Below are 17,960 nucleotides of genomic sequence, written 5' to 3'. Positions count from 1 at the left end.
GTTTCGCAAACATAATGCAGATGTCCATGCGTACAGTTTCTCGATAAGAGATACAAATAAGGATCGTGAAATCGTTATTTGACAACGGAATTTCAATAAAAAGGCAAAAGAGGAAGATTTTTGGCACTTCAGGTTCACGTTAAACATTGAAATATATATTAAAAGATTTGTGTCTAATAAAAAAAAAAATAGAAAAATTGCATCGCCATTAAAATAGCGTTTTTTTTCGTGTAGGAATTTGCTGATTTTACGACTTCCTCGCGTACAATTATCGTATCACTCATTATCAAAACTCACCAGATACTGGACCTTGAACATAGAAGCTGTTACCATGCTATTTATTCAGGAAGGCAGGAAACAAAATATTATCGTTGCTCCTGTTCCGCTTAACTGAAGAACAAATAATGAAGTGATACGTCAGTATAGCGAGTGTTTCGTTCCGCGTTACATCTCTTTCGATGTTGTCCTGTTGTTCATTATAAAATATCAGCAAATATCAACTTAAGAATTACTAAATACCATTATCTTTAGTTTTAAATCAATACAGATAATAGATATATCATTCTTTTATTAATCTAAAATAAAGAAGATATCGCCAATATTAAAGTGAAACAAATAAAATCTCTTTTATCTTCAATTTCGTGAAACCATATTATCTCTTATCAATCTACGGACTTTTGTAAACTCGCTTCGAGGTTTGAATAAAGAAGAGAAAGTGAAAATAACTAACCAGCCGAAAAATCGACAGAGTCCAAAAACTGAATTGATCTCAAGATGACAAAGGGTCGTTATTCAACTTTCAAGGAATCTTCTATTCGAGGTTCTTGGACCATTAGCGGAATGACGCAGCGTCTCGCTTCGAATTGGTTGGTGGAGTGCTGCTGTGGTTCTTGTTACGCGAGACAAAAAGCGGCCTCGCGTTCAGAATCGAATGAGACATACAGAAAGGAGAATTTGGCGTCCATCAACGAATTGCAGACTCCATCGATCGATTCTGTAAAATCGAAACACGACGGTCAACTCACGGAGGAAATTCCTTTGACGAAGCTGGACTATGGGGTGTCGAAAGACGACGAGTTTCTAACGTTGAGTGTCAACGAGCGAGAAACTTTATTCGCAAATCACCAGGCTGATTCCTCAATCGGTACCTCGAATCTGAAGAGCAAATCCTCATTTGGTAGCGGAACTCTGAGCGGCGGAACGAAACGGGTGATCGGGAGTCTGCCAGTTCTTCCGAAGAAGGAAAAGAAATTACCGTCGGTTAATGACGAAAAGAAAGCGTCGCAGAGTGACTCGGAGCTAGGATATCCCGCGATGAGTATCTTCGCTAGATGCCCGAAGCGATACGTACAGCGGAATGTGTCCACGATAAATATTTCTGAGTCGACGATAAGTTAGTAAAAGCGATTTTAACAATTGGATATTTGAAGGGACTGTCAAAGTAACAGAAAAATTTAATCATTTTTAATTAAACCAAATTTAAATGAGATATACGTAACATATATAAAGTTTATATATAAATGTAATTAATAATTATATTAATATATAAATTACATATAAATATAATTTATAATTTATATTTATGGAAAATATAAAAAACTTTTATGCGTGAATAAAACATTACTTTAAATAACGATTTTAAAGAACACTTTAAGATCGTTATTTTAAAATATCTTGAACATTAAAATAATCAAAAACTAATTAAGCGCGAATACTCTATATATCATCAAAATAAAAACTAAATAAAACTGAGAAATGAAAACTAAACCAACGAAAGCACTATACATTTGTTAATATTGAGCAATTTAGTAAGATCTTTGAAACTATATGCTTGTCGAAATGATCGTTTTATTTTAAAACTATTATGAAAAGTGTATTTCTTAAATGTCCTCGTTATCTCTTGACAATTGGACACAGAAATGAGTCAGTTTGAGTAATCAAGTTTCCTTGTTATATCACAGACGATGGAAGCAGTCTGTCGGAGGCATGCAGCACGCCGATTATCGGGGCAGGATCACGAGCAGGCTCTAGTCATACAGTCCTAGACATAGACGACATCGATCCGGGCCATCTCGCCACTCGCTCGTCCCTGTCGAGTCTCGGAGTAAGTTGCAATTCGTTAAAAGTATCTTTTTCGTCTATTGTGCATGGAGAATGAACGTTCGATTGCAGCCGTGTTTCGCTCGAACCCATTGCCCTTCTTCATTCCGAACTTTCCCAGAGAAACCGTACCTATTATCGCAATTTAACGTGGAGGCGGATTGCGGGGTTGCATCTCGCTCGAATTAACGGAACGGGGGGATCAGGGCGCTCTCGCCGCGGGGAACGACGCGAATTTTACGACGGCTGAGAACGCCACTCTTAAGTCCTCACGACCCTAATTCCTCGCGATTCCAGGCACGCTCGGACTCGATGGCGTCGGTATATAGCGGTGCGGGCGAGGGACGTTGCTGTCGATCCGTGGTCGTCACAGGTGAGGTAGAATTCGCCTTGCAGTACGACTACAAGAATCTGACGTTCGAGGTGCACGTGACCAGGTGCAAAAACCTCGCGCCCGTGGACGTAAAGCGCAAACGATCGGACCCGTAAGTACCTCATTTACAACTATATTGTAATATATGTGTCCATTCCATTCCTTTATCTTATACATTTAATTGTAAGTGAAACAAATTTTATTATGTTCGGAGGTGTCTTCTTTATACATATAATTTAATCTTATTCACACAATTATGTTTTTCTGTACAAAAAATCTTCATTGTTGTTTCACAAAAGACAATATCGTGAAAATTAAATATGAAATTTAGTTTTTTATAATTTTCTATTCCTTTCCCCCTCTCCCAGATATGTCAAGGTATATCTGCTGCCAGACAAGTCAAAGAGCGGTAAGAGAAAGACGAAGGTGAAGAAGCACACGTTGAATCCAGAATTCAACGAAACCCTGAAGGTAAGTTGCCCAAGTTCGTGTATGTTTGGCACGAATGTCCGCTGCTCGTTTGCATGACAATTAGAGATTCTCGATGTCATCCGCGCGGTTTCAGTTCCATATGAGCCTGAGCGGCCTGGAAACGAGAACGCTATGGCTGACGGTCTGGCACTCGGACATGTTCGGCCGCAACGATTTTCTCGGTGAGGTGCGAATGCCGCTGGAGAACAAGATATTCGACGACCCGACGCCACACTGGTATCCCCTTCAAGAGAGGGTAAGTTTGCCGCTAATTTTATTAATATTAAAATAAACTGGCGACGATAACGGCACTGACTTTCCTTCGGCGAGAAATTGAGAAGCGTTGTCTCGAAATTTTAAAGCTAGAATCGTTGATTGTTTCCGAGTGAAGTAAGTCCCTGCTCATTGTGCATCGGATGGGTTGCATCATTGTGCATTTAGCAGATTGCGTCACTGTGCATTCAGCAGAAAACGTTGTTATTCATTCTTTCCGAACATCGATAGAAAACGCAGGCCGCAACTTCAAAGCTGCTTAATTAAAGTGCTTTCGACGTGTTCCAATACGAGCATGCGAATGCAAAATGTATTCATTCTTATATAAATAAGTATGTGTCTTAAATATAGCCAAATACATTATAGAATATATAAATTTTTTTGTTTCTTTAGTTTTTAAAATCAAGATACCAATGTCAGAATATCAGAATACCGAATAATATAATATTTTAATATATACTAAATTAAATTTATAATTGAAAGAGTAAGTTAGTGTGATGATAATGAAAATTGAAATTAAGTTAGTAGAATCAACTAGAATTTGATAAAGCTCTTTCTAAACTTCGCGTTTTTTGCTCATTTGAAGGATATTTAAAACCTCTTTTTCGATAGAATATCAAGCAATGCAGAGAACCGCTTTAAAGGATAAATTCCTAGATTTACATAATTTCGTCGAAATCTCATTTACGTAATAATAATTGCTCACAGACGGAGCCATTCGACGATCCGGTCGCATACAAAGGCGAAGTGATTGTTGGCCTGAAGTTTGTCCCGCCGGATCCGGCACAGCAAGAACGCGATCGGGAAAGCAGCGCAGAACGTAACAGTTCTAAAGCGAAAAAGAACTGGAGCCGCGGCGCGCTCCACGTGCTCGTCAAGGAGGCCAGAAATCTACAGACGCGCGGCAAAAACTCGGGCACCTGCGATCCTTTCTGTAAAAGGTATACCCTCCACTTTGTACATTAATATTTCTATTGTATATGACGCAATAAAGATTTAACAAGTAAAATTTCTAAAGGTGGAAATTTTTGTTTTTTTAAACTCGAAAATATGTTTTAACTCTTCCATATTGTATACTAATTTAATAACATATGATATGTATACTTATGATTACAATTTAAAAAAATTGTAGTTTTATCGCTTTTTGTTTAAATCGCAAATTTAGCGTTTTTAGCATTTGAAAAATTCTTACGTCGTCCGTATAATTTCTTTCAGTTACTTGCTTCCCGACAAGGGACGATCCGGTAAACAGAAGACCGGTGTCGTTCGTCGATCTGGCGGTTCGCCAGTTTGGGGTCACACGTTCATCTACAAGGACGTTAGTTTACAAGAATTGGCGGAACGTGGATTAGAATTGACGGTGTGGGACCATGATCGAATTGCTAGCAACGAATTCCTTGGCGGTGTTCGATTTAATCTCGGCACCGGTACGTATATAAAATGTATATAAAACATTACTCTAAACTGTATATCTAGATTATTTTATTTTAATAATTAAATTGGATTTATTAATATAATATCTTGTCATGCACAAGTGGCATAAATAATAACGGTAAATAAAATTTAGCCGGAGAAAATTCAATTAATAATAAAATGTCGTTTCCCCTGATTTGCACAGTTTGCTACATTCTAAAAGTTTTGGTGAAAATATTTTCTTATGTTTTTCGGCAATAATACAAACGCGAATATCTACATTTCAGGTAAGCATTATGGGAAACCGGTGGACTGGATGGACGCGACCGGTCGCGAATTGTCTCTCTGGCAGAACATGCTCGAGAGGCCGAATTTCTGGGTCGAGGGCGCAGTGACGTTAAGGCCGAACTTGCACAATCACGGGAAGAACAACGGTACTTAAAAGTAGCAACGCGCGATAAATGTCACGCGCTCTTCCCAGTTTTTGTTTCCGAGAGAGGAAACGGTTTCGGAAACGCCGATTTAGTCCAAGTCGATTGTACATAGATCTAAGAGCGTCGCGCTTACAACGGACGTGATCTTAAATATTTGCGAACAAAGAATCAGTGCCTTTGGAAGCGACGTAAGCTCGTCTGATCTTCTTGAATGGGCATAGGCAAAAATTTCCTGCGAAATTCCTGTCAGCCGCGAAAATTGCTTGCCAGATTATTAGCCTGGAGCCGATGAAGTATGCAATTAATATCGGTCTTGAGCTTCATATCCTATATACACATTAAATTATTTTGAGTTTCCTGTCCACTCTTATTTCTATGTTGTCCGTCATTAATCTCCATATAAATTGTGTTTTAAAATTTCTACATGAAAATTTCCAACATAATTTCCTAATGAACACATTAGAAATAATAGAAATTAACACAAGATGCTTCTATGTTTTTTTTTTTTTTTTAAACAGATTCTTTTATATTCTTATTGGCTACTTCGCTTTGGCTGTTCCAAAAATATAATAATTAGTATTTGGTTGAAAATTAGAATTTAGTTATTTTTATCATTTTTTTATTTGTTTATTAGTGATGATCAAATTTAACGATTTAGAAGATGATAGCATATGATATTTGCAAAAGTAAAAAATCCATTCAAAAGGAAATATAAATATTATTCAAAGTATGATTTTAAGATATAAATAAAATATTTCTGCTTATTAAAAAATAGATTATGAAGGCATTGTTTATTAGATTTTTTAATTTTTTGTTAATTTATTTTTCAACATAGATTCTTTCATGCAAAGCTGGAATTTATATCTAATATTAATATAATAGACGTGCCAAATATTAAAAGTTATGGCGAATTCGTGCTGTAATAATTTGATATTTTTCGAGATAAAATTGTATTACAGCTTACTTAACTTCAATGTTACTCCATTATTCTAAAAAATATTATTTTTTTTATTGTCATAACTCCAGCAGTTGTGTAATAGCAAAGCGAGGTATATTCTTTTTTAAAGCTGCGTCTTTGTGTAATTCTATGTATAATCCTCGTAATTCCTCCTTGTCGCTTTTAATTGCGAAAAAAGCCTCAAATGGGTATGTAAGTTGAGCAAGTCATTTAAATTCGTGCAATATTATAGAGCATCGATGATTCTTGAAAAAAAATATTGTTAGGTATTTGAAACGCCCGAAACGGGATGAAAAGCAAAAATGCGTCCGTCCAAGACAACTGGCAAGATGATATTAGTATCCACATGCACACATATATGTGTGTGCTCTTCGCGATAACAAAGAAATTGCGAATGAGCTCTCGCCGAGTTCCAAACGTTGAATCACGAAGTATTTCGTAATTTCACGAAATTCTACCTCACCCAAAAAAAAGTCCGAAAATTAATCTGATAGCACAAATGGTAGTGCAAACATTTTTAGATTTTACAAAAGCGTGCTGTTAGTCAATAATCACTAAAAGATTGTAGTAGTATTACATTTATTATCACGAACGAACGAAGTTTTTTGTAAAAAGCAAATGAACGATGGGACCACGTTATATTTTTACATTTTGAGATTGTCAATTTTAAAATTTGATCAATATCGTGTAGGGGGCACTGTCAAGCCCACAATGGGACCTTCACCGAGAAATAAGAAATTATATAACGGTGATAATAATTCATACGCGATGGAGAACTCAGGTCTTTTTATAAAAGTAGGGATACGCTTCCATCGTTCATTCGCTTCTCTCTTCGTCAATTACCAAGTGAATCGGACGAAACGTGATCGAAAGTTCATCAGCGTTTGGAACGTCTGAACAACGTTGTGGACACTTTCCTTTCTTGGAGAGAAAGATGCTTCCAGTGTGTACAATAGAAACGAGCGAGTCTCCCGAGTGAACGAACGAACGAGCGAGCGAGTGAAGGAACGGTGTATTTAAGGGATTTAAATATGACCGCTTCCTCGAGCAACTTAAACGAAAACGCATTCTTGTAGATGTTATATTTATACGTATACATATATATTCAAGCGTCGAATCCGTGCTGAAATTCCCAAGGGGAAAACTCAGTATTCATAATTATATTTCCAAAATTATAGAAGCTTTTCCTCCAGGAATTTCCGGACGATCGTAAAAGGCTCGTATTCGCGGTGTGCGTTTCAGCGGCGATCAGTTTTTATGTCGTTCATTTAGCGTTAAATGCGGACTGTTCTGATCCAATATCTATATAATATTCGATACAGTCAGTCGTGCATTTATCGCCAGATGCACCGCTAAATCGTGTTATAAATGTCGAACCCTCGACGACTCTCGAGGGTTCGAAGGATAAATCGAAGGTCCGAACTGACAAACTCGTACTTAACTGATTTATTGTACCTTCGATTATTTGTGAGTATAACATCGTAAGCCGTTGTAATTATGTCCAAGACTCTCTGTTTCTCTTCCTAAAAACAGGGTTAACGAAAGGGAACTGTGAAACTGCCTTTAACGTTACGTAGAGATTCGTATAATGCGTCAACTCCCTGGTTAAAGATAGATGAATTAAAAAATTTCAATTAAAAAAGAATTTGTTTCTCTCAAGTGCAATTGATCATCGAAATTAGAAATTTATTTGAAAATTCTCCAACTTTTTTTCCTAATACACCGTCAACGAGTACATTCAAATTAAAAAGTTCGATTTGGATGTAATGTGATGGTAATGTTTTAAAAGAAAATTGATTTATTTGATTTACATCCTAAGAGAGAAATTTTAATAAAATGAAAATATAGAAATAAGAAAAGATAAAATTTAGAAACCCGTAAAGCGCCAAACTCCTTGTAGGCAGAGTATATTTATTGAATTCGTAAATTCAGTAAAATGAATTCTTTTTAATTCACCTATCCTTCGTAGGGTTTAATATATGTGTCTTAAATTAACCAATACAAATCCTGAGATAAACATAGTTGTATAAGATTTCGACATTCCTGAAATATTGAATTTAGTGTCGTTGCGATAATTATATGTCGTACGCATATACGGACCAATAGAGAATCGAGGATTTTATTACGATAACCCATTGCGTTTTCTATCTCGACAGAGCCTCCAAGTTACTCTACGTATGTTAGTCCAGTTAGCACGTAATGTTATAAAATGTAATGTTAAAACTTAGGAAATCAGACATTTATTTATATGTCGCTCGTCGGTGTACATGATAATAAAAGTTTTATACGTTTACTCGTAGATTTCACATGATTTATTCATTGTAGAAATATAAATGGCTATAAAAAGTTATAAACGTAAATCGGACACTTATCGAAGAAAATCACTCTTGCGAGAAAGAGAACTGATATACATATATTGAACAATGGGAAGACGAAATTTACCTAAGAAAAATAAGGAAAATGGATATAAATCGTCGTCAGATAAAAAATTATTTTGTATAGTGTTTTACAATCATATAATTAATCAAGCAGTTCTACTTTGTACGATATTGCACTTTTTATTTTGTTTTCAAAAATCATGTTTTACATTTTTTATGTTTTATGTTTTATTTGATTGAATATCGTAAGCTTTTAAATTTATTTTTCATGAGATATGCACTTATATAGACAGCCGTTTTAAATCGAATTGAATTTTGTAATTTATATTAAAATTCAATGGTTGCTGAGAATGCTGATATCAAAATGTAATTGTTATCATGATATAAATGTTGGTATGTACGTCTATAGTATGTAAATCTCTGTGCATATCTTTATCATTATAGTGTCGATGACATAATACGATATTAATCGTGCGATATCGCATGCGATAGACTTTATTAACGCCGAGATCTAACTGACAATTTTTCATTAAGATCAATCTTACCTGACTAGAAAAATGATATTATAAGGCCACGCTACATGCAGCTTAAAGATCGTTGTTCGAGATGAATCTGTTGCCCTCCGAGTTCTTGCCGGAGTATCGATACTTGCATTTGCCATACGCACCTCTGTGATCCTGAGGATTGCGCGGCGAGCTCGGCAAGGGCGTGTAATGGATGTTGAAATATATGTCGTCGAACTCATTACTGGCATGCGTCGAACTGGGTGCGAAGTTGCGAATCAATTCCGGGACGAGCTTGATCGTTTTGGAGTACTTGCCGCGAGTCTTAGCATTCAATCTCTCCTGCTGAGTGACACTTCGGGAGTCCAGAAAGCGAAGACTCGGAGGTAAAGCGTGGATGGCGTATAGCCTGTAACGCTCGTAATCGTCTTCGTCGGTGGACGTCGGATTGGTCAGCTGATCGGGACAGCCGGGATTGCCCAGGAGACTCACGTACTCCACGTTGGGACAGCATTCTCGTATCCTATCGAGGGCTTGGTCGATATTAGATATCTGTAAAGGAAAAAGCTTATCATTTGGTTTGTATATGCGTGAAAAAATTGTGTGCAAGTGTCTAATGACAAATAGCGTTAAAGAAATTAATAAAATTAGAGAAAAAAATATCTTTAGCAACTTTTGTATAAATTTTCACAAATTCCTTTAAAAACAGTTTTTTATAAGAATTTTATTACTTTTTTTTTTCTTCTTCAATAAAAGCGAACCTTATTATTATTCAGACTCAAAGTGGTCAAAGTCGGGATATCCGGTAGTGTTTTGAGATTGTCGAGTTTATTGTTGTCCAGAATCAATTCCTGAAGCTGCTCAAAATCTTTCACGCCAGAAATAGTGGTCAATTCGTTGTAGGAGAGATCCAAGCCGAGACAATCGTGACCAACGACTCCTACCAGCCCATTAGGAATCTTTTCCGCTTTTTGTCCGGTGTACCAGGCCTGAATTGTCGACATTATAAATAAGATGAAAGTATTAAAAATATAGGAGTAATAATAAAAGAATATAAAGAAAATGAAGAATATGTAAAAAATTACAATTACTTAAAAAAAATCAGTTTTTACAGAATAAATGTCCGACGACTTGTTTCAATATCATTTTCCATAACGTACTCATCAAATTTCAGTTTCTTACAAATTTAATTGTAGAAAATTACAAAATTTATTTTTTTTAATTTAATGTTAAATAAATTTGAGTTTATAAAAAAATCTCGTTTCTGGATTAAAATTTAACTTTTACAAAAATATTTAATATTAAAGATTAAAATGTTACGTCATTAATAGTCTCTAATTAAAGATATATTTTTAAAAAGTCAACTTTAGAAAATCAAGATATTTATAAACATAAAAAAATATAAAATCTTTGATATGCTGTTTATTTTTAATACGCAAATGGCTCACGTATACGAGCTATATAAAAGAAAAGAAGTCACTCACTCTATCAACTCTTTCAGTAAACATAAGATTTATTCTTTTTAACTGCACTTTCTACATTTTCCTATTTCTTCTTTTTTCTTCTCAATTCGACCGCATGCTACTTCCACTTTGTAACAACGAAAAAAGTGCAAAAGAGTGCAGCCGAAAAACGCAGACCGTTGGCATTACCAAACAACATGCATCGTGACCGATTAAACGTTATTGCGTGCAATGAAAATTGCAAAGTGATTACGATTACCCGTCTGCTATCGAGCGTCAACGCACTCCTGTTGAAGTCTTGCTGATCGTAGCCCGCCATGTTGAATATGTGCCACGCACAGAGAGAGAATTATCGCGCAGTTAATGACACAGATAACGCGTATATATATGTGCGTGCGTCTATATACATTATTACCATAATACTCAAGATCGATATCCTGTATTTGTGATCTCACATGCAATACGGCTCGTTGGTCTAGGGGTATGATTCTCGCTTAGGGTGCGAGAGGTCCCGGGTTCAAATCCCGGACGAGCCCGTTTTTTTTTTTATTTTTTTATTCTTTTATTTATTTGATTTTAGAATTACAGTACAGCTGTAGATATGTAATTAAAAATATATTTGGTTTAAAAATGTATCTCACATTTCTTATAGAATAGAATAGCACCATAATAGTACTATTAGAATAGTCGAACCTTGTGTTCATGCTGGTGGATTACTGGAAGTGCATACAATTCGCTATTATTTTTCGTTAAGTTTTATATCGATAATTGATATTCGCCTTTACGTCTCATATTCCTTAGACTTCAAGATTTAAACTTATTTATATATTATCAATATTTTATATATTATATTTATATAAATTCTATTATTTATATATCTATAATTCTTTAACATTTTTCATGCACTAGCATTAATCACATATGTAGCACATATCACAATAGCATAAATCGATAAATCGCACACACACACAGATGAATATAAAACCCGATACTTAATTTTATATTGCAGTAAAATGTTAGGTTACTAATTAGTAACTTAATTATTTTACTACATTATATTCAAAGTTTTCTTATTCTTTTTTAACTTGTGTATCGTGTGAGATGTGCTACTTATTTTGAAAACTGGAGCTTTGCTGGAAGAAGAACCCGCTTCACATTCTTCAACTTTTACATGCATTTGCCCATCATTATTCAGTTTATCTAGTCTTAGCTCCTTTACAGATTCATCCCTTGACAAGTCAGGAAGAACATTCCCGTCAATTTTTGAACCATTAGTGCCACTAAAAAATGCAATAAATGATTAAATATAAATGCCATAAATAATTGATATAATCTGGTACGCCGCATTGTACCTTGCGTCATTCGAAGATATTTTAGACTCTAATATCGCGTGTGACTTTAGCAAGTTCATCTCATTATAAAAATGAAGCACAGATTGAAAAGTTTCTACAATATCAGTTGCAGCCGACCCAGCAGCATCAATGTGAAACAATTCTTCGCTGAATGGCTTCGTAGCGATATATTCTACAAGATACAAATAATGATTTTTAACTGTCAATTCTAAAGATTAATAACGTATCCGCCTATTATGCAAGAAACGCACTCCTAATCAACTCCGCGCCTTCCGCTTTGTATTCTGCGATTTCTTCATCCTTCTGTTTCACCAGATCCAGCAGAATCTTGTGCCGGCGAAACAGTTCTATTGACGACAAGCAGTGAGGCATAGTCACGTACTCCCAAAACTGCTGCGGCGTTCCTTTGAGAAGATCCAACGAAAATCTCAATTTTACGAAATCCTTGTCTCTCCGTAGTTCTATTCGATAAGCAGTAACTTCTAGAACGCTTGTGTGCACGTGTTGAGGGATATCATTTAACATATCTAGTACCAGTTGCTTCCAGTCAAAAGCCTCGAGAGTTAAAAGAGGATTTATGGTCTACAAATTAATATTTCATTATATACAAGAGTGTATGATATAAAATGATTTTCCTACTGAGAAATAAAATAAAATTTCAATCTATACTTTTCTTTTATATAATTCACACTTGTTGAAGTATAAAAAAATTGTAATATTATACATGTAATATGTGTATATGCATGTGTATATAATATATATGTATATGAGGTACTTGAGACAAATTGAATACCTGACATTTGCGAAATATAGTTTCGTCTGTCAAGGTCTCCGTCCAAATTTCTATTAAATCTGTCAAAATTATTTTCCACGACTCGGTTTCCTTTGTTTTCCTTTGAAAACAGATCATGTGATCTTTTTCGTTTATTTTAAGATTTTTCCAAACTCTGCCCTGCCCACGATTCAAAATCATATTTATGTCGCGATTCCCGATCGTAATGATAAAAAAAAACAAATAAATTTAATAGTGATTTGATACTAAAAAATGTTATCACGCAATATAGGTTACAACATAACCTATCTTAGGCCTTGTCTTGTTCAATTAACACATTTATATAACAAAATTGTCTTTAAAGTTTATTTTATTGTATAATATATATAAATCTGTACATATTATCTTTTAGATGTAATATTTTAAAAGTATATATTTGTTTTCATTGGTATTAGCAGAGAGAAACCTCTCTCTGGTGTTACTGGTGTTAGACAGAAGACAGAATTGGTCGTGTTCAGCAGACCAAGCCGCTCAGTACCAGTCGAACGTGATTGGCTCTTACTTTTAGAACCAACCAATCAACGCGTAGTGTTGATAAGACGAACTCAACAGTTGTATCTGCTGAACGCGGCCATTGATAGTCATAAAACGATAGCGACTAGACTAGCAACGATAGCCGCGATAGCGTAGTGCCACAGTATAGGCTGCGTTCAGCCAAATCTCTGCTTAGCGAAGCAAAAGGTAGTAACTGAATGTGATTGGTTGGATCCAAAGGATCCAGAGGTTCGGCTGAACGCAGCCATAAGCGGGGAGCACACACTTCTGCATAACGCAGAATGCGTAAGCATAAGAAAATTGATTGGTCCATACACATGTGCATAAGGAAATAGACCAATCAATTTTCTTATGCTTACGCATTATGCGTTGTGCAGAAGTGTGTGCTCCCCGCCATATACTGTGGTAGTGCTGTCCATGGTAAAGTCTATCCAGACAAACTTGCATAGGTGCATAACCATATGCATAAAAAAACGGATTGGTCTACTTCCTTATGCACATGCATATGGACCAATCAATTCTCTTATGCTTATGTTTATGCGCTATGCAAGTTTGTCTGGACTGACCTTTAAGCGGGGAGCACACACTTCTGCACAACGCATAAAGGCCTTCACACATAAAATCTCGTAAGAACGTAAAACGTAAGCGTAAGAAAATCGACCAATCCCAATCGAGTATTGTGCTGTCCGTAACCCCAGTAGGGGAAAATACTCGATTGGGATTGATCGATTTTCTTACGCTTACGTTTTACGTCCTTACGACATATTTTATGTGTGAAGGCCTTAATCTGTAAGCATAAGAAAATTGATTGGTCCATACACATGTGCATAAGGAAATAGACCAATCAGTTTTCTTATGCTTACGTATTATGCGTTATGCAGAAGTGTGTGCTCCCCGCTTTAGTAGACAAGTGAAGCATTCCCGACGCTGTGCACTCGTTCAGTTTTTGAGCCAATCAGCGGCATCAGCGCGCGACCCGTTTTGCAAAAAAAGCAATATGGCTGTTCTCGTCAGCGCGTCAATTCAAAATTCTTACAACAAATAAATATATAACTCCGAAATTATATTCTCTTAAATCCTTAAAAAATTATGATGTAGAAATATTTTAGATGCTTTCTCGGAATCGCAATTCTTGAAATTTTAGATAGTGGATCCTCTTCGTCGATTATTTCTCTTGATATTTTATCCATTTACAAGACTTTTAATTTTTATGATTTAAAATCCCGAATTCTGCGATTCTTATATTTTAAATAGCGCATAATCTTTCCACAGCAATTTTTGTTCTCCTGATACTTTGTCTATGTTAAAGATTGTTAATTGTAGCAATAATTTGTAAAAATTGAAACCACAACTTGCAATAGTTAATTTATCTCGTTTACAATAATTATGCTTAACTTTAATTATAATGTTACTCTTGATATAAATAAAATTAGAAAAATAAAATTGAAGTATTTTACAGAAGCAATGAAGTCTTATTCTACCCTTCTCTTCTTTTCTTTCCATCTAAAAAATCTTTTAGATCCCATATTGAAAATTCTTGATGTTGATAAATCAAAAATTGAAAATTCTTGATGCTGATAAATCAGAAATTAAAAATTCTTGATCCTGATAAATCAGGAATTAAAAATTCTTGATGTCGATAAATTCTCTAGACCCAATTGAGAATTGGGAATTGAGAATTGAGAATTGAGAATTGGGAATTGAGAATAGAGAATTAAGAATTGAGAATTGAGAATTGGGAATTGAGAATTAAGAATTGAGAATTGAGATATGAGAATTGAGAATTGAGAATTGGGAATTGAGAATTAAAAATTGAGAATTGAGAATTGAGAATTGGGTCTAGAGGGTATAGTTCACGGAGCCTATTACATATTTTGAAACGAGGTGAAAAGTGAGAGAATTCACTAGAGTATCTACGATTTCATTGGTCAAAATCTAATTTTGTTCACTTTTTGCCTCGCATTTTCACCTCGTTTACAAGTGTTCATTCCAGTATAGTTGTGGATACAGACCCTCAAATTAAAGTCCGGCCATAAGACAGTCAGTTTTGATTGCTCCGCCAGTTTTGTCAAAAACGAGAAAAACAAAAAGAGAAAGAAATGTGCATTTTTACGATTTGAGAAAGACCTATTCAATAAGTTTTAAATCTAGTTTTTATATAATAAAATATTAAAAACGCATTCTCATAAAAATATATTATTTATATTTATTATTTTATATTTTGCTAAAAACACAATATTCTAACTGATACAAATCAGTGATTAATAATAAAAATATATAAAAACAACAAAAATATCGTAAAAAAATAATAATTCAACAAAGAATATAATTATAATTTATCAGATTCTCCCATCAAATCCGGCTTTCTCCGATTGCGTGTCCAAATCCGATTGACTATGCTCGCGCGGATCGCCGGAAATATTAGCGGTGAACGCAACTTTTGGATCTGCAATTTTTCCGTCTGGATATTTCCTGCCAATTGGTGAACACCAGAGGATTGCATTTGCTCGTATAAAAGCATTCGCGAGATTTATCGGCTGTGCGATTTTCGTACAATTTATTAGACGGCGAGAAATTTTCGGTTTTACGTAAACATGCTTTCGCATTTCTAAATACTTTCTCTCTTTTCGTTATCAGATAATTACGAAGCAACACGCCACTGCATTTCGACGAGAGTTCGAGAAATCCTTTCGCGAAAGCTTTATCAAACTCTGCGCATCGCTTTTTCGTGTTACTATTCCCTGCGAAGAAATATGAGATTTACATTTATCAATTAAGACTTTTATGTGTTAAAATGAACATTAATTTATTAGTATCTATCAATAATAATATTATTTACTTAATTATTAAGAATAATTCTTATTTTTATTTAAAATAAATTAAATTAAAGCTAAAATAAATTAAAGCTATACAAAAGTGCTCTACTGTAGCTATATAATAAATATTACTGTGCATTTTTTCTCTAACATTTTCCTCTTTAACGAAACTTTTCTTTAAATCAATATTAGATGATCCACATTGTCTCTCCGCATTATCGCGAAATCTTAATTTTAAGCAAGGATTTCCTACTTCTTCTGTACATTGTGATGCCATTACGTGCTTCGAGACATGCTGTAATAAAAGTTCCTTAGAGAAAGTTGCAACAACCGGTTTCAATTTTAATTGATAAATATGCCGCTAACAAATTTTTAAGATTAAAATACGTATATATAAGTATTCAATATATGTCTTTAAATAGAGAGTATGCATTCTAATATTTAATCAATACCTACATATATTTTAAATAAAATTGTTTAAAGAAATGACTCAAAGTAAATAAGTTAAGTTCTATACCAATTTTTCAAGGACTTGATCCTTTCTTTTGCATCTCGATGCTAAGTTGCTTAAAATATCCTTGGTATACGCATTTAATTTTCTTGTAATATTCGACAATTCGTTGTATTCGAGTTTGAGCTGTTTAACAAGATAGTTCTCAACTCCTGAAATCGATATGTCAGGTTCGTCTGTATTTTTGTTTAAAAGGTTGCAGGATATTCCTACATCCTTGACCAGAACGGCATCTTGACAGCCATCTGTTCTATTACTTCTGTAACGAGTCAATCTTCTTTTATCAATTCTCTCTTTAGTTACAAACTGCTTAATGAAATAAGATAAGAAAAAATAATAATGTGTTAAATAAACCAATCCAAACCGTTAAGTATTTGTAAAAAACAAAGTCATATTTTCAATTAAAATTTTTTAATTAATTAAAATCAATAAATATACGTTCTATTATTATTTTCACGTTTGTGTTATATTTCTACGTTTGCAGTTGACGAAAAGATCAAATCAACAAACCTGTAATAGGAAAATCCGCAATAATCTACTTCGCTTTCGATATTGCTTGGCTTTCGCAAAGAATCATTCTGGAGTATTGCGAATTCATCGCGCGCACAATCCCTCACGACATCAATCGAATCCGACGGTACCGTTGAAGCATATCGAATAATCGGATTCTTATCTCGCGAAAGGAAAGCGTTCTTGGAATCCTTCGTGTCGGAAATCGCCGAGTATTTTCTCCTCGTCGACATAATACTGATGGGCGCATCGCCCGCTTCCGGGGAGGCGCTAATTGCGCACACCTCGAGAGACAAGTTCTGCTAATTAGTCGATGGAATCACGAGTTACGTGTGATAGACGCGCGCACATACAGATATACAGTATGTATTTATGCTATACTATATATACAGTATATTTACGTATATTACATATATATGTTTATATTATTATATTTATATATTGCTTCTATCGTGTTAGTTATAATTACCTAAGAATTTAGCACGAGAGCAATTATATAGCGTCGCACACACGCCATATAGGGAAGACAATTGCTTATTAACGGACTCATCGATTAAGCGACCGATTAAAAAATTCGTCGATTGTGTATAATTACCGAAATTCGGAACTTTCTACGACCCATCACCGAGAAGCACAAACAGGTGCCATTTTTGTGTCCCTGTCGTGTGTTTTCAAATTCATCCATTACATCGTATTGCAACCGCGATACTACCGATCAATTTTGGAAACCGGATGAAGAAATTGAATATTTGCTTCTTTACACCAAAATGGGTTATATTTACTTCTCGAAAGATTGATGAAAAGTGATTCTTGGTTGCGATCTATGGATAACTTCATTGTCGTTTTAAAGATCTGCGCGAAGATCCGTTTTCTGTCACATATAGAGTGTTCTGTATCTTAAAATCTTCTCGCACAAACTCTTCTTTATTAAGAAATAAAACTAAATTTAAAACGTGCAAATAAAATAATTTACACTTAATCAAATTGAATATATTAAATCTAATTAAATCAATAATTATCTTTTATATCAATTTTTTTAAGTTTGCTGTTCTTCTGCATATTAAAATACTATCTACAA

General features: G+C 34.7%; 3 protein-coding genes and 1 non-coding gene across 8 annotated transcripts in view; 2 read left to right on the top strand and 2 right to left on the bottom strand.

The window, feature by feature from the left end:
• Positions 1-5,806, top strand: part of LOC112456264 (serine-rich adhesin for platelets-like) — a 49,370-nt gene extending 43,564 nt beyond the window's left edge. For 2 of the 3 annotated variants that reach the window (XM_025018682.1, XM_025018683.1), the window contains exons 12-18: positions 1,962-2,104; positions 2,398-2,585; positions 2,842-2,944; positions 3,039-3,200; positions 3,926-4,158; positions 4,433-4,644; positions 4,918-5,571. In XM_025018682.1, coding sequence (XP_024874450.1) covers positions 1,962-2,104; positions 2,398-2,585; positions 2,842-2,944; positions 3,039-3,200; positions 3,926-4,158; positions 4,433-4,644; positions 4,918-5,072 — 1,196 coding nt within the window. In that variant the 3' untranslated portion in view covers positions 5,073-5,571. Of the gene's footprint in view, positions 1-1,961; positions 2,105-2,397; positions 2,586-2,841; positions 2,945-3,038; positions 3,201-3,925; positions 4,159-4,432; positions 4,645-4,917 lie in introns of all 3 variants that reach the window. The other variant, XM_025018684.1, reaches the window with a different exon arrangement.
• A 2,343-nt stretch (positions 5,807-8,149) lies between these two features.
• LOC112456267 (leucine-rich melanocyte differentiation-associated protein-like) lies at positions 8,150-10,865 on the bottom strand. Of its 2 annotated transcripts, none has more exons than XM_025018688.1 (3): positions 10,626-10,865; positions 9,665-9,892; positions 8,150-9,455 (listed from the first exon to the last, which is right to left on the bottom strand). In XM_025018688.1, the coding sequence occupies exons 1-3, from the start codon at positions 10,683-10,685 to the stop codon at positions 8,988-8,990; spliced, it is 756 nt and encodes a 251-aa protein (XP_024874456.1). In that variant the 5' UTR covers positions 10,686-10,865; the 3' UTR covers positions 8,150-8,987. The 2 variants fall into 2 exon arrangements, with proteins under 2 accessions (XP_024874456.1, XP_024874457.1); XM_025018689.1 differs by lacking the exon at positions 10,626-10,865 and adding an exon at positions 10,388-10,619.
• Trnap-agg lies at positions 10,831-10,902 on the top strand. Its single transcript has one exon. It is a non-coding gene; the product is annotated as a tRNA-Pro (tRNA).
• A 64-nt stretch (positions 10,903-10,966) lies between these two features.
• LOC112456265 lies at positions 10,967-12,965 on the bottom strand. 2 transcript variants are annotated; one of them, XM_025018685.1, is made up of 4 exons: positions 12,512-12,965; positions 11,970-12,300; positions 11,719-11,890; positions 10,967-11,646 (listed from the first exon to the last, which is right to left on the bottom strand). In XM_025018685.1, the coding sequence occupies exons 1-4, from the start codon at positions 12,689-12,691 to the stop codon at positions 11,415-11,417; spliced, it is 915 nt and encodes a 304-aa protein (XP_024874453.1). In that variant the 5' UTR covers positions 12,692-12,965; the 3' UTR covers positions 10,967-11,414. The 2 variants fall into 2 exon arrangements, with proteins under 2 accessions (XP_024874453.1, XP_024874454.1); XM_025018686.1 differs by lacking the exon at positions 11,719-11,890 and having other exon boundaries at positions 11,492-11,646.
• Positions 12,966-17,960: the final 4,995 nt, after the last annotated feature.

This window comes from Temnothorax curvispinosus, unplaced genomic scaffold, assembly GCF_003070985.1.
Source record: "Temnothorax curvispinosus isolate PA1 unplaced genomic scaffold, ASM307098v1 QBEX01006721.1, whole genome shotgun sequence".
Taxonomy (NCBI): domain Eukaryota; kingdom Metazoa; phylum Arthropoda; class Insecta; order Hymenoptera; family Formicidae; genus Temnothorax; species Temnothorax curvispinosus.
Note: the sequence above shows the minus strand (reverse complement) of the source record. Positions and strands in the feature narration are given on the sequence as shown.